Source organism: Channa argus, chromosome 17 (genome assembly GCF_033026475.1).
Source record: "Channa argus isolate prfri chromosome 17, Channa argus male v1.0, whole genome shotgun sequence".
NCBI classification, from domain to species: Eukaryota; Metazoa; Chordata; class Actinopteri; order Anabantiformes; family Channidae; genus Channa; species Channa argus.
In genome coordinates this window covers 6,243,193-6,258,914 of record NC_090213.1, presented here as the reverse complement: position 1 = coordinate 6,258,914, position 15,722 = coordinate 6,243,193, and the positions used below count along the sequence as shown (strand labels likewise).

Here is a 15,722-nt window from a genome sequence, read left to right as displayed (position 1 = left end):
TTTGAATTTCAGTAAGTTTAAGACTTGCTGAAAAGGCTGCCTCCAGCTTTATGTCTAAAAACAAAGTCTCTTATTTTATAGATAAAGAAAAGTGTCTCTGCTAGCGTTTTATTCACTTTAATCCTCACTCCAATGAACAGCGAGGGAACATACTATTAGCACTATTAGCACTATTGGCTACTATTAGCCTTCTACAAGGTTGTAATGGCACAAAATAAAAACAGCTGTGAAAGCTACAATGACTTCATGACTGACCACTTTAGTTTTTCACATTCCCAATAGTTCACATGGATACACTGCTTACACACACACGCAATCACACCCACACACACACAGATGAAATACAGTATAAGAGGGGAAGTGAGATAAAGAGAAGAGGGTAATAAAAAATGTCAGGATGTGGGAGGTTGGAGATAGATGGAAGCAGCTCTCCAGTGTCAGGACCATAACATGAAGGTTAATGGAAAAGCATTTATCAAAGCACAGCACTGGTGTGTTAGCAGTAAAAACTGGATGAGACTGAAACTTCCCAGCACTTTTACAGATATTTTAGGTCATCTTAGACTTTAGATCTCTGCCGATGTCCTCGTTTTACTTAACAAACACTTCTTAGAATAGATTTCACTGTTCTCCCTACACTGCATAAAATACGGTGCCTTGTAGTGTTTTCTTTGCCAGAAACACAGAGCAGTCATGCTCCAGTTTGTGGAGTGTTTTTTTTTTCACAAGGAAATTAAAAAACATCTATATGTCTTTTGCTCCAGGCTGTGCTGTAGACACCAATGCTGTAATTACTGACAAAATAGTAAAAGAAAAGCAAATATTTATAAAAAGAACTGTTCCCCATTATAACAAATGGTCACAGCAATTAACTTGGCCTTGTCCTGCTGTAATATTTCACTCTGCTATAAATTTCAAGATTTTATATGATTTGTAGGCCTTATGTGAACATGAAGAATAAATAAAAAAGCAAGTGCAAACAGAAATCCATTCCATCGGCCTCTATTTACATATACTGTATATTGACCTAACCCAAAATGTTTTCAAAGGATTTGTTACATTAAATTGTATATTGACAGGAAAAAAGCTGGATTATAGTAACTTTAGGGATCCCACAGTTAAACTGGTAATAATGGAAGGGTATATTTAAAATTCTCTAAGGGAGCTGGTGTGTAGCTAACTAAATAAATGCTAACATTAATTCTCTAATGTATGACTGGTTTAGTGTTAAGATATATACTGTAGTATTATCAAATTTTGATAAAATGTTCTTTATTAAAGTTGTAATGTAGGTATATAATAAATTACATTTCACAAAAAACACAGCATACCTAAAACTACAGAACGATATACCAATAATATCAGGCCAAATGGATTGGAATAGTATATTTTACAAATTTCTCCATGTGTAAAGTAGTAAATAAAACAAAGACAAAAAGCATTTATGAAGTTTTTGTAAATCTTTTTTGATATTGATATAGTGATCAAATTTGTTATTCATTAATTTACATTTTAAGACCAATGGCTAACAGAGCATTTAAAAAATGCTGTCAATGAAGGTCCCGAAGGCATGAAAATCAACTGGTCAAAGCTCGGGTACAAACATGAAGCCAGTGGCTGGCTGTGATTGGTTGTTTGCTAAGTGCTGTTGTTGTCATTTGCTCGTAGTTTGCAGAACTTAGTTTTTCTTTTAAAGAGGGCAGGAGCTGTGGTCACCAGGCTGGTTCTGCAGGAAAAAAAATGCTAACTGTTACTTTGTTGAGGAGAACAAGCTTTGCTCAGTGTAATTATCACCTGGAACACACTGTGTAGAGAATGTGACAAATTGTGTAGTTTACTGATCTTATAACTGCAAAGTAGTAACTTGTTGTTCAACACCCATTTTCTAAAAAGGCTTCTAAACTTCATTCGGCATTATGATCAATGACAGCTTGACTCGACTTGTAGATAGTGTTTCATATTTAAATGTTATATAAAAATGTAATTTCTATTCAATATTGGACAGAAACATTTTTACTTATTATCAAGGATCCAGAGTTTGTTTTTTATTTTTCTTCTATTGTGAGTTCAGCTTCCCTGGTAGAATCAGAGCAGACTGTGACCAAAAATCCCATCTCACTGCAAAATGTGGCAAAAGGTCATTGGAGGGTGAATCTTTTTGTATGCATGCTTCCACACACACTCACACTCACACTCCACGACCTTACCGAGCATGGCTTTGCCCTCGTCCTCCAGTTCAAAGCGGAGTGTTTGCAGCTCTTGTTCTGACTGCTGTTTGAGTGTCTCGATGCTCTGACGGTGAGCCTCTCTGAGAGACTGCAGCTCTGCATGGTGATGATGGCGGAGACGCTCCTCCAATTCCTAATGGAGACATAAGAGGGGGAGGAAAAGGGAGGGTTGAGTGGGGATGGAAAGAAGGAATAAAGAGAGAGCAGGAAAACATGAAAAAGGATAAAAACAGAATTGGAGGGAATCAAGGGGAAGGTAGGGTGAAAAAAAGATTGGAAGGAGAGAGCGAAAGAAGAAAATTAGTTAAGGAAGAGGAGATGGAATGAAAGGGAAGGAAGCCAAATGAGGAAATGGGGTTTAAGAAGTGGAAAAGTAAGGCAGAAATAGATAGGGAAGCATTTTAGCAACATTTTAAAATCCTCTACATATCTGTAAGGACATAAGAAGAAACTGAGCAATTATCGTACATGGACTAAAATGGCACTGAACCATCAGCTTTAAGAAGAAGAAAATGACAAGAATTCACCGTATTTCTACAGTATTCTGTGGGAAAATGGAGGTCACATGTCAGATTGCTTTGTGAAGCACAGAAAATTCATTATTTAGGTCTGATAAAAGTTTCAAAGGTTTTCTTTTCATTTCAGTGCATCCTTTTTATGCACGGCCTTGACTGTAAACAAATGCAGTCGGTTATTATTTTGGTGCTTTTTAGGAAAAAAGGGTGAAGCCATACACTGTCTACTGTACAGTTTTTCAATACACAAATACTGTAGAAGTAAGGAAGCCTCCTAATTCAAAATGCACTGTAAAACAAAGACAGGTCTCCCTCACATTTAAAGATTTATAACCGGTTAAAGGCTTAGCGGTAGAGAAATTACACTGTTGAGCTGGTTGTTGCTAAAGATCTATGCATGGACAGAAACAGTGGCTACAAACCATGCTTATGACATTCAACCAGCTTTGGTTATTGCTACTTTATGGATAATTAAACCACATCAGATTGAGCAAGAAAACACAGCAGTGTTAGCCCAACACATTTCTAAATAAATATGCGCTAAAACAGCAGAACTAGGGGGGGAGGGGTTAGAAAACAATACACAAGAACCTGGGAACAACAGAGATGAGAATAGTTTGAATAAATATTAAGTAAAATAGAGCTTGTTTCTACTGTTCTTTTAAAATGCTTTTTTAAATTAATTAAGTGATGAATTAAATTGTGTTCAGTTAGATTTACTCTACTGAACTCAGTGTTGGCTACATAACAAACATTTTAGCAAAGAACACTGACGAGCACTTCTATACACAGTATTAGTATCAGGCATTAACTCACACTGACTGGAGGACTGCCGTGATTACACACACACACACACACACACACACACACACACACACACACACACACACCCACACCCACACACACACACACACACACACACGAAATCCTCATGCATCAACAACAGCTCTTCTGCCAAAGTAAAGGCTTGACTGCCAGCAGTGTAAAGTTAGTAGGAGTGTGTGTGTGTGTGTGTGTGTGTGTGTGTGTGTGTGTGTGTGTGTGTGTGTGTGTTTGTGTTTGTGTGTGTATGTGTGTTTATAGAAACTATCATTTTCTATCAACTTCATCAGCAATTCAAAACTATCAGCTATGTCATAAGTCAATTAAGCTCATCAATGTGACAAACTGGTCTGTTGGCAGAAATGATGGACTAAATGACATGTGACAATAAACCACAACTATTTTTAACCATTTGACTACAGGGATTCCAATTTCCTCTGGGATGTAATCTGATTTTCACATTAGCTTACTGTAAATCATAAACAATGAAAACATAAAGTAAAAGTTTTGTACAGTAAAACACTTGTGGTTTGCCATCCACTGTGTTTCGCTTTCTGCATTTGCAGGAAATAACCTGAACGGAACTGAACTCAATTAAATTTAGAAGTGAATTATTTACCACATAGAGTTTAAAAAGGTGGAGTGCATTGTAAACCTATTCAGGTTTAGTGAAAACCTTGGAATTTAAAGGTGTACAGAAAATATAAAAAATATTTAAAAAAACTAACAAACACCTCAATGCTTCATTTTTGGTTGTGATACATCCCACGTTTACTGTGACAATATATTGTATTTACAAGTGCAGAATGTTTTGATAACCTAATTTTTGCAGCGTAGCACTTGTTTATTTGTGTAAATTAACTTTTAACACCATTAGCAAACCCTACAATTATCTGTGTCAACAATAATAACTACTTACACAATATTTAATTTAATTCAGTATAGGATATTAACAGGTGCAAAAGACTATGTTTAATATCAGGGAGTGAAACACAGCTGCTAGCTCTCATTTACAATATCCTAAACGCATCAAACTAAAAACAAGACCCCAACAACAAGGAACATCCAAAAATGATATTCATAAAGTTGACAGCAACATCTGTGCCATTTTAATACCTCAACATGAAATGCCCTTGGGAAGTGATTCATGAAATGAAGAGAGAGCCCTGAATATTCAAATGAAGCTCACTCTGAGTTGGCGGACAGCAGTCTCAACGTGTTCTCGGTGTTTGACACGGCACACATGCTGTTTTTATGGTAACACTTCAAAAGCACTAAAATGCAAAAAAGTATTACAGTCCATGAGTGCGCTGATAATACTGATGCTGTTCACACTGTATTTAGTCCTATTTCCAACCAAATATGATAATACCAAGCAGAAAGTATCGCAGCAAGCCTTTCCACTCATCTTGCATTTTGCATTATTTAACTTCTCTGTCTGCTGCTCTCCCTCCTAATTCAGAGCCTGATATTTCCTACCTGTTTTGCATCATACCTCCACATCCATCTGTGAACCTGCTCCCAAACTCCTTCAGCTCCTGTGTTTGTGTGTACATTCTGATTTTGCTTTTCAGTCAGTTTCTAAACCATTCAAGCACTGTTTCTACTTTATTTGCTTGAGTCATTCATTTGAGTCTACTAAAGTACTGTTGCTCATGCGAGGAAAGAATTCCTTCCATTGCCTTCAATGATTATGTCTTTTCAATCTACAGGGTTCCAAAAGTTGGGATTTATGTCCTAATCTTGCATTATAAAAAAACCAAGTCAAGACCCTCAAGTTTCATCAAAATGCCTTGCAACATTTGGCACACTTATGATGATTAAACTGGCAATTAAAATATAATTATATTGAAATAAGCAGCTTTGTTAGGCTGTAATTACTGTAGGTACATTGAGGATGGTGATAAATCTCCACCTCAGCAGACTGCTTACCAGGTAATATTCACCATCTTAATTTAGCATGTTTAGCATCTAAAGTTAGGAGGAATGTGATTCATTCAACAAGTGTTGGACACGCTTAACAGAGTTAGGAGATCAGCAGATTTGTTTTATCTAATCCCAATGGAGACATAAATGTTTGGCTGCATAAAAGACAAACATGTCAATTTGTTCATAGTGCACTAGTCAAGTGATGATCTCATCTTCTGTGAACCACCAATGTATAAAAATGAAAGACAGTCCATCCAATAGTTGTACTTGGCCAATCGTGTCACACAGACACAGCTAAAATGCTGATGGCAAAGCACCACCACTACAATTTTTATTGATGACACTACTGATGGTACTACCTGTACAAATGTGTCTGAGCAGCACTCTTACTGCTTGCTGTGCGGCAAATGTGTTCAGTGTTTACCTAACTTGCAGCAATAAAGTCTGTTATTTGTGATTCTATTTATGTTTTTATGGACTTTTATGGACAAACAAGGGTAACACTTTGGTAAAGACATTGATATTATAAAAGTCTATTTATCTATCTACAGTATCCATCACTGAGCAGGTAAAGTAATTGTGTGTTTAAAACCCCTGCAGGAGGTTTTGTCGTTGTCTGAGATTGTTCCTTTGTACTGTGGATCAGTAAAAAAAAAAACATACCTTTTATTCTTTTAATTAAAGGGAGCACATGAATTACACCTAATCACAGTCAATCCTATAATTACACATCGACTGTAATGCTACCTTCACCTACTCCTCTGTGTGCTATTTGTGCACTCGGGCCTTGCCGTCTAATCTTCATTCCATTACTGGACGTCAATATTTGTTACTGAGCTTGTAGGTGAGTCCATTTAACTAAGTAAAAGAGGGCGAGAGAGAGGGATAGACACACAAAGACATGAACTCAGAATGTGGCCTTGAGGTCCTCTGACAGGCTGATCCCACTGCTTGAGCACAGGTCTTTATCCTGACCCCAAGGACAACTTAAAGATGCCAGCTGGAGAACTGAGGCATTTGAAAAAAAGGCATGTTGCTTTGCGCAATATACAGTATGGAAGAGTGCTAGAGAGCGGAGTGACTTAAAGCCTAAGAGCAGAATCTTAATGCCCAAACTAACCTGCAGGCAGCACAGGAAGTTTAAAAGAGGTGTAATCTGTTCTCGTCCTGCGGTCTTAGTCGGCACTCAAGCTGCTGCATTATGATTTTCAGTTTTTTCAAAGCTTTCTTGAGTGGAACCAAACAGAGAGCAATATGCTGGCCGACTCTAAGATAAAGGCATGGGCAAGCTTTTCAGGGTCTTGCCATGAGAACTGGCCAGATTCAAGAGTTGATATTATAATGTATGTAGGTTTTAAATGATGGGAAAGAAAAAAGGAAAGACAGCTACTGTAAGCTGGGGCTAAACTAAGCTGTCTATTATATTTAGACAAGCACAGTGAATAACTAGTGGAACTTTAATGGTTAAGTACTGGTTATGTAAGCTAGTGAAACAACATGTTGGACGATTTGTAATGTAAAATGTAAAACAAACTACTAATTGGAACTATGGTTGTAAGTCTGGGACAGTTACAAGTAGGATTCAGGATAGTTTTCGAGCCCTGCTTAGTTTGGACTTCAGTAAGTAGACATCTTTACAGGACCCATATTAGGCACACAATGGATTACAATTGTCATTCTTTCTGATGTCTTTAGATTCTGCACCCGGTTTATCTCCTCATGTGTAGATGTCAGTGGCTTTAGCTCAGGGGGTGGAGCAGGATGTCCAGCAGCTGCAAGGTCAGCACTGGTGGACAATGCATAACCGCAGTAATCGATCCAAGAATTTTTGATTAGGTTGCTCCTGGTGCATGTGTGTCTCTCCTTGTAAAGTGATGTTGGTAAAAAACATTTGCCAAATAAATAAATGTGAATTAGTATCTTCTTTCCCCCGACCTCAGGGTCTCCCAAATGCCTTTTGCCAAACTCTAGCTGAATTTTAATTTGACCTTTTTTCTCGTTGCCCCTCTCCCATTAAGCTTTGCCTGGTGAAGAACTGACACCGAACTAAAGTCAGCGTGATTCATCCTCTGGTGACCATCCCTAACTGCACAAAATTACCTGCTGCAAAGTTGATCGTATTACTGTACTTTGGTTTGAGTTAATATCCAAAGTACACCAAATGAAACAGTTTTTATTTATTGCTAGAAAACAGAAAATGGAGCCCCAAAAAACTTTCCACAAAAGATTCTAAAAATAGGCAAAAAGATGATAAGTAAATCAATAGGCTGTCAATTGCGTGCAAACTTGCTGCTTCTATTTGCAGCTTTTTGCAGCTGCTGCCGCTCAGGGAGCTAATTTAGGTTATGTGAACGTGTGTCTCTGTGTGTATTTGTGTATAGCAGGGATTTGCTACAACTTTATTATTCCCAAGATATAACTGTCTGTGAAGTGTGAACAGATAACACCACACAATCTGAATGTACCTCCCATCCACCCAAGCACACATAAAGCGCACATACACAAAACATCCCTCTAATGCCTCCACTCTGGATAATTGAGTTTTCTCTCCCTGCACTGCTGGCAGAAATATAAACACCCTGTCACAAAAAAGCCCTCAGTAAAGCTTTTAACACTTTATTTCCCTGCTTACAAACTAAGACGGAAAAAGGAGAAAGAATCATCTCAACAAGTGACAAAAAGGTAGTTCTGTGGCTGTAATGACTGAATGCACATTGGCTACTGTGCACCAGAGAAGAAACAAGCAGAGGAGGAGATGGAGACAACAGGGAGGAGCATGTTTCTTACAGCAGTCAGTTTCATTTACAGGATAATAATGAAGACTGCTGATTTCATAAGTGCCGTATGACTCAGAGGCTCTATTTTTCCCCTCTACACACACATTCATCCTCAAGTAGTTGCCAAAACACATCATAAGGACGCCATTTCCTGACCTCCATTCTGCCTAAAGTACTAATACAATTACAGCATCCTAAACGAAAAAGGATTGGGAATTGTGATGTATGGCTGATCCAAAATCGACCTTGACTGTGAAATTGGAAGGATTAGCTTTAAAGAACATTTCCTTGGCACCTTAAGGAGTGTGTATGTTATGTTTGTGCATTTATATTTTGACATTATAAATGAGAAGCACACAACTGTCAGTATAGCTGCTTTGATATAGAAGCTGTCTGCTGTCGAAGAAAGTGAGTAATGATGGTTATGAGTCATTGCGGCTCTAACCTTCACTCTGACATGGATTAAAATGCCATGCATGGCTTCTCCTGGGGAGCTTCTCGAACTGGCAGAGACGGTGACTGAAATGCTAAAGCTCATAGTTTGTGTTCTGTCAAAATCTATTATTCGCATATAATTAAAGAATAATCACTCTTTAGTTTTTGAGAATATGTACCTTAATAGCCTTAAGAACTAAATGTTAATGCTGGAGTCAGTCCCAGGTGTCACTGGGGAAAAGATGTAGTACAAGCTGGGGATGAGCCTGTGTGTGTGTTCACCGCCACCGACCTTTAGGTCTCGTTGCCTGGCGCGCTCTAGGTCCTGCACGGCGGAACAGTGAACCTCCTGCAGACGCTGCTGTCTTCTCTGGTGCTCCGTCTGCAGCTCGTCCAGCTGCATCCTCAGGTGTTCCCTCTCCTGACTGAACTGGTGCTGCAGCTGCTGCAGCGAAGACTGTGACTGGGACAGCTGCATCTCCAGACTCTGCTTCAACAAGGAGATCTGCATTGGGACATTACAACACATGTTGGACTAGGGGTTGAGGTGACCCTTAAGGCTGAGGCGTTTACTAGTTAAAATAAAGCAAATAGGATGTACAGAGCATGGAAATAAAGCATGATGTACAAATTAGCTGTTTAGACAACTTGGAGACAAAAAGTCCATTCATGTGCTTCAAAAATCCTGTATTTACTGTGGCCATGCCAATAAAGTGTTTTATAAGCACTGACTTGGATAAAGTATGATGTTTAACTTAGTTAACATGTGAGAATCCCATAAATCCTCTGCATTAAGAAACAGGAACACTGGTTGGCAGGATGCAGAGTGGCTCTTGCACATGGATGATAACCTTGTCTGCTTTACCAACTGTTAAGATCCCTCAGGAACAACCTGACATGAAGGAAAGTGAAATGAATTCTTTAACTTTGAGTACGGGTGAGACCAGCTGCACCCTGGACTAATAAGTTATTAACACTTTAATACATTGCTGGAGTACATATTGGCAAATTGACCAGCTTCTGCATCCAGCTCATAAACATCACGTTTCACTGGAACACACAATAATTCAATGCCAATACTTTAGCTGCATTGCACTTTTGTAAAGTACAATATGGCAGATTTCTTAAGAAGTGTTCGTATGGTTACAGTAAGTATGATGTATTCTGTTCCTAATGTTACCAACTGGAATCGTTCTAAAGGTTGTTCTACTGTGAGGAGCAATTAAAAATTTATTACAAATTTTTAAGTTTTGTTATTGTGGTTCACAAATCCAACAACAATATCTGGTTAAAGAAGTGACTCAACAAACAGCCGTAACTTTGCTGCAAAAGCAAAGGCACTTCAGAGAGTTTTATGTTCACTTTATGGGAGCAATTAATGTGGGGAGCTTAAAGCTCTGGGATGCCTTAAACCTGAATTAAAGGGTTTTTTGCCCACTTGAGCGATTTGCAACAAGCTGTAAACACAGCATTAACATATTATTACCTTAGGTAATTAACATAAGTTATGGTGTATACGTGAACTGACAGTTCTCTTATTACTCAGTGAACATGGAGCAACATTATATTTGCATCAACTTGGTAACTCTCCAACTTTCACTCTCCGTTTAGCTTGAGTTTGGTGTAGTTGAGCTTAGCTTATCAGCTTATCAGGGCTATTTAGCTATTAAATGTTCCCCTCTGGTCACCAGCTATTCTCTAAGTTTGTCTGCAGTGTGCTGGATAGGAGGTGACCAGTGAATTTATCTGAGCTTCGATGTTGTAAACTGCTGAGTGCTGCTGTTGGAGACATGGCTGATGAAAGTGCTGAGAGAGAACAATACAAGCAAATTGTGCAATTTTAAACCCAAACAATGAGCTGAAATACAATAACACACTCTTTTGCTGAAGGGATTTTCTCTGTGGATTCGTCAGTTTTCCCTTTTTACACAGTACACATTTTTAGACAGTATGGAAATATTCATCAGTACAGCTTTAATTTGTCTTCGACTACCTAAAGGTATTTTGACACCTAACTAGCAGTGCAGAGGATTTTGTGCACACATACTGTAGTTATGTGGATGCTGTAACAGCCCCCTCATTTTAGTTACATACAACGTCTGTTACAGTGACATTTACAATGCAGCTACACACATTGCATAGAGATGTCGCTAGAAATGAGTGCTGCTGTTAAACTACAAGCCATTAGAAAACAGTTTGTCTTATCATGATTACCAAACAACTCCTTCTCAGCATGGGAGGTGATGGACCTTGATATGCTGTGGGCGTCACGACAACCAGCAGCAGCCGATAATTAATAGAGCTATTGACACTGTTCATCTGTCGGTATGATGATTGTAGGAGAGATAAGTCACGTTCCATTAATATAACCAGGAGGTCATTACCACCAGCAGCCAGCTCGGCTGTGTACAACACAGTGTTGTACAATATACTGCATGTGTGAAGGAGTTTGTGCACCAGCAAAGGACACATACGTCTGCCATGGGTAAAAGTCTATAAGCTTTGAGGAGAGGCAATGGCTTTTATAGCCTTTCTCATTGTGTCTCTCCCTCTACCTATTGAATTTTTTTCCCCTGGTAAAATTCCAGCTTTTTCACCAAAAGCTGCAACCATCTGGTATTTGGTGTTGTGTCTTGCTCAATTTAAAGTTTTTATTTTGCACATTATCCCGTGAGTTCAGGGTCGCCACAGCGAATTGGGTACTTTTATCCTCTATGCATAGTTAAAAAGAGTCCCTACTAAATTATGCTTGTTCTGTGCAGGTATGCACATCTTGTAGTCGTACCTGTTCCAGCAAGTCCTCCACTTTCCTCTGCCAGCTTTCCCTGGCGCTGCTCAGATCCTGCTCCTTGCTTTGTGCCAGCTGAGACAGTGCAGAAACCTTGTCCTCCTCATGCTCCTCTTTTAGCTCCTCACGTAGCTTCTTACATTCCTGCCTACAACACAACAAGTGTGCATTTGCATTAGGTACTTGGATAATGCTTTTATTTGGTGTGATACACCAAACACGCCACTGGCACCAGCGTTAGCTCATACTGTGGATGGCAGAGGACAAAAAACAAAAGGTCTTTTTTACATTGAAAATATCCTAAATGCAGAGAGTTGTGTCAGGATGGGCACCTGACGTAAGACACATGAGAAATTAAACATGTGACTCATGACTTCCACACCGAATCTGACTTCCATGCCAGATCGGTCGGGGCCCGGGTTAACCACGACTGCCACCACTGCTGTTGAAGCAGAGAGATAAAGACAGGATGTGTTAGTTGAATAAACATAAGGATGGGAATGTACTGACAGGTGGCAGGAGTCTGATTGGAAGATGGAAGGAGAACTTTGAAAAGTTAATGAATGAGGAAAATGAAAGGGAAGGAAGAGTAGAAGAGGTGATTGGTGTGGAGCAGGAAGTAGCAAAGATTAATAAGTGAAGTGAGGAGGACGTTGAAGAGGATGAAGAGTGGAAAGGCAGCTGGTCCTGATGACATACCTGTGGAGGTATGGAAGTGTCTAGGAGAGATGGCAGTACAGTTTCTGACTAGTTTGTTTAACAAGATCTTGGAGAGTGAGAGGATGCTGAGGACTGGAGAAGTGTACTGGTGCCCATTTTTAAGAACAAGGGAGATGTGCAGAGCTGTGACAACTACAGAGGAATAAAGCTGATGAGCCAGACAATGAAGTTGTGGGAAAGAGTAGTGGAAGCTCGGCTAAGGGCAGAGGTGAGTATTTGTGAGCAGTAATATGGTTTCATGCCTAGAAAGAATCCAACAGATGCAGTATTTGCTTTGAGGATGTACAGAGAAGGTCATAGGGAGTTGCATTGTGTCTTCGTAGGTTTAGAAAAAGCGTATGACAGGGTGCCGAGAGAGGAGCTGTGGTATTGTATGAGGACGTCTGGAGTGGCAGAGAAGTATGTTAGAGTGGTGCAGGACATGTATGAGAGCTGTAAGACAGTGGTGAGGTGAGCTGTAGGTGTGACAGAGGAGTTCAAGATGGAGGTGGGTCTGCATCAAGGATCAGCTCTGAGCCCCTTCTTGTTTGCTCTGGTGATGGACAGGCTGACAGATGAGGTTAGACAGGAATCTCAGTGGACTATAATGTTCTTCATACTATCCAACTTCATAATATCCATCCAACACAAAATCACAGTAATTCCTTGATGGAATTTTTTAAAAATAGCCACAAACATCCACCAGAACTTAGTGATTAACTTATATTTTGTTGCTCACATACAGTATGAAAGGTCATGTGTCTAGTCATGTTAATGCAATATGGCAGTTATGCCATGATGGTATTTATCAAATGTCAACCAGATGAACTGATTATATGTTAGTGGTCAGAGGTTAAAATCACTGAACTCACATCTACCCCATTCCTATCAACAATACTGTATATCTCAAACATCTGGAAGAAATTTCATTACATTTGGCACAAATGCTCACTAGGAATAAAATGATTAGAATAGTCCTCAGCTTGATGGACAAACACGTAAACCGCATCTCGACTAATTTGTGAAGGAATACAACCACAATGCGGTAGTTAAGTTGTAGTTTAATACTGTTCCGGCACAAACTAACTGTTAACAGTTGGGGGAGGTGGAGGCCATCTTGTGAGGTATGCGGTTTGTTTACCTGTGAGTTACTTGTAGATCGTTTGTTTGGTTAAAAAGTTGTTTAAATCGTTCAAACTCAACAGAGATGACAAGAAATAAATAGGAAGAAAAGGGAACTAAGCTAGAGAAATAAAATTGCAATAGCAGGCAACTGTATTTGGAAAAACTACTACCAATAACAAAGTGAAAACCCAAACTCCAACTCACCAACTGAAAGCAGGGAAAATCTAACAAGATGGAGCTCATAGAAGAGATTTCAACTACAGCATAACATCAACTTTACATTCTTTATAAGACATCCATGTAAAAATCATGTAGTAGATTACTAATTGTCATGTGTTTCTTTCGGAGTCTGTTCTTGATGATAACTTTCTATTATAACTGTGACGACATCTAGTCAAAGCAAGGTTTCACACAGACAACCAAAAATATTCACATTACAAGAACAATAAATAGTCCTTTGACAGATGTCAGTGGCGCATGTACTGAATGACCACCACCCTTCTACACTGCTGCTAACAACTCTTTGCCGGGTTACAATGTCAAAGTGTGTGGGTGTTAATGTAAAAGCTGTGTGGGAGTTGAAATGACAGCTGTTACATGAAGTATGAAGGCAAACAGGTTTTTTTTCCCCACACTTTGAGCACCAGAAAGTGTCAGACTATGTGGAAAATGTAGAAAATGAAAAAACATACAGGAGCAGCACATTCACACACCAGACAGTCACAGTCAACATGCCGCGCTTAAGCCATGTGCCATCATTCATGTCTCTCTCTCTCTCACACACACACAAACATACACACACATTTAGGGTATGTATTCATGTGTTTGATTATATACATGCATATTGGCTTTAGTATACTGTATAGTGTAATTGTTAATTTCGTCTGCATTTATCATTTATCGCGTTTTTTTTTAAGTATTTTGAATATATGTCTTACTGTGTATATTTATATGTTTGGCTGGCGCTTCAGTCAAAACATCGGTGGTCTTAATAATGTCATGGAGGACGAGGGTCAGCATGGCCACTCTGAGCAGTCTATGTCTACACAGCCCCAAACACAGAAGTATAAAAATTCAAGACACAAGTCAAAGTGCCAGTATTGGCCTAAAGAAACTAGAATTAACACTTCAAATCTTTTACACAATGTTAACATTTGTTTTAAAATGTGTCGGATTTAAAACATTCACAACGCCACTGACATCCGCTGCATGTGTAATTTGTCCCCACAATTCATTTTCTGTCTGTGTTCTTTCATGGTTGGTAATGTGTGTATAAATTATAGTTAACTAAATAAATATTAAATAAATCATCACCTTGCAAAGAGTGTTTTCATCAAACTTCCCAAGGTCAATGATGAACATTAAAGCCTGACATTTAACAGGATATAACATCAGAAACACTTTCAGACCAAGGACTTCTATTGTTAACCTGCTTATTGTAACTCAGCTTTCAGGCACTACTGAGCAGCTAAAGTCCTACACAGTAAGAGAAAGGATAGAAAATAATTTGAAGAACTTCAGCAATGCGGTGCTGCTTTAAAAGAAAGAAATGAGCTGGCCTGTATTTTCCTAGATCAGAACCATTAAAGTTACTTTGTTCCAATAAAGAGTCCAGTCAGATGGGATTCAAACTATTGTATGTGGTAAAAAGGGTAATAATTTAACAGTATCACATTTTCTCAGCACAAAGAAACACAAAAAATTACTGTACACAAATCCTGGTGAAGGTTTGTTATCCAAACACTTCTGTTCAATTAGAACTTTACCCTGCAGGAGCCACAATACGCTTTTTTTTTTTTACAAGTATGTTAGTCTCTAAATCCAAAAGTCTTTCTTATTCATCAAAGACAAACCTATAATTACATTGACTTACATCTAAAGGGTGAATGTTTTAGTAATAAACTGTGTTCATGTCTTTCTGCTGTGAGTGAGAATGATGCTGCAGGAAAACATTTTGATAAACATGTAGTCATAACATGAGTCTGCAGCCATGTTTGGACCTCTATGTGTAGTGGGAATTATGATTAACTTATTAACCGTCTTAATTAGGTTTATGTTTCCGTGTTGAATCTATGCAGAGCCTACACTGTAGGCTATGAAAGTGGCCTATGGCTAGTGTCAGTGTCAAATGGATTTAACCACATGAATGTCTGCAGAACATTCCATGGTAATAACAGTTACCAAAGTGGTGGATTTCTGGCATTCAATGCAAACGCTGTTAGCATGGCTGCAACAACCTGTGCACATTTACCATCACATCCAAAATACTGGGATGAAAACGCAGAAAACCGGAGACCATAACATGCTGTATGTCATGAGATCTTCTGTATGAGAAGGACAAACTACAACCACAATTCAAAAGAATTGGTAAGATATGTAAAATGCATTCTGTTATTATTTACAT

The 15,722-nt window shown here is 38.8% G+C and overlaps 1 protein-coding gene across 4 annotated transcripts in view; it reads right to left on the bottom strand.

The window, feature by feature from the left end:
* fam184ab (family with sequence similarity 184 member Ab) overlaps positions 1-15,722 on the bottom strand; it is a 114,134-nt gene that overhangs the window by 25,685 nt on the left and 72,727 nt on the right. For all 4 annotated transcript variants that reach the window (XR_010911277.1, XM_067482718.1, XM_067482720.1 and 1 more), the window contains exons 13-15: positions 11,492-11,642; positions 8,999-9,211; positions 2,208-2,361 (exon numbers count right to left, since the gene is read on the bottom strand). Coding sequence is in view for 3 of the 4 variants with exons in the window: in XM_067482718.1 (XP_067338819.1) it covers positions 2,208-2,361; positions 8,999-9,211; positions 11,492-11,642 (518 nt within the window). In the remaining variant the exon portion in view is untranslated. The remainder of the gene's footprint in view (positions 1-2,207; positions 2,362-8,998; positions 9,212-11,491; positions 11,643-15,722) is intronic.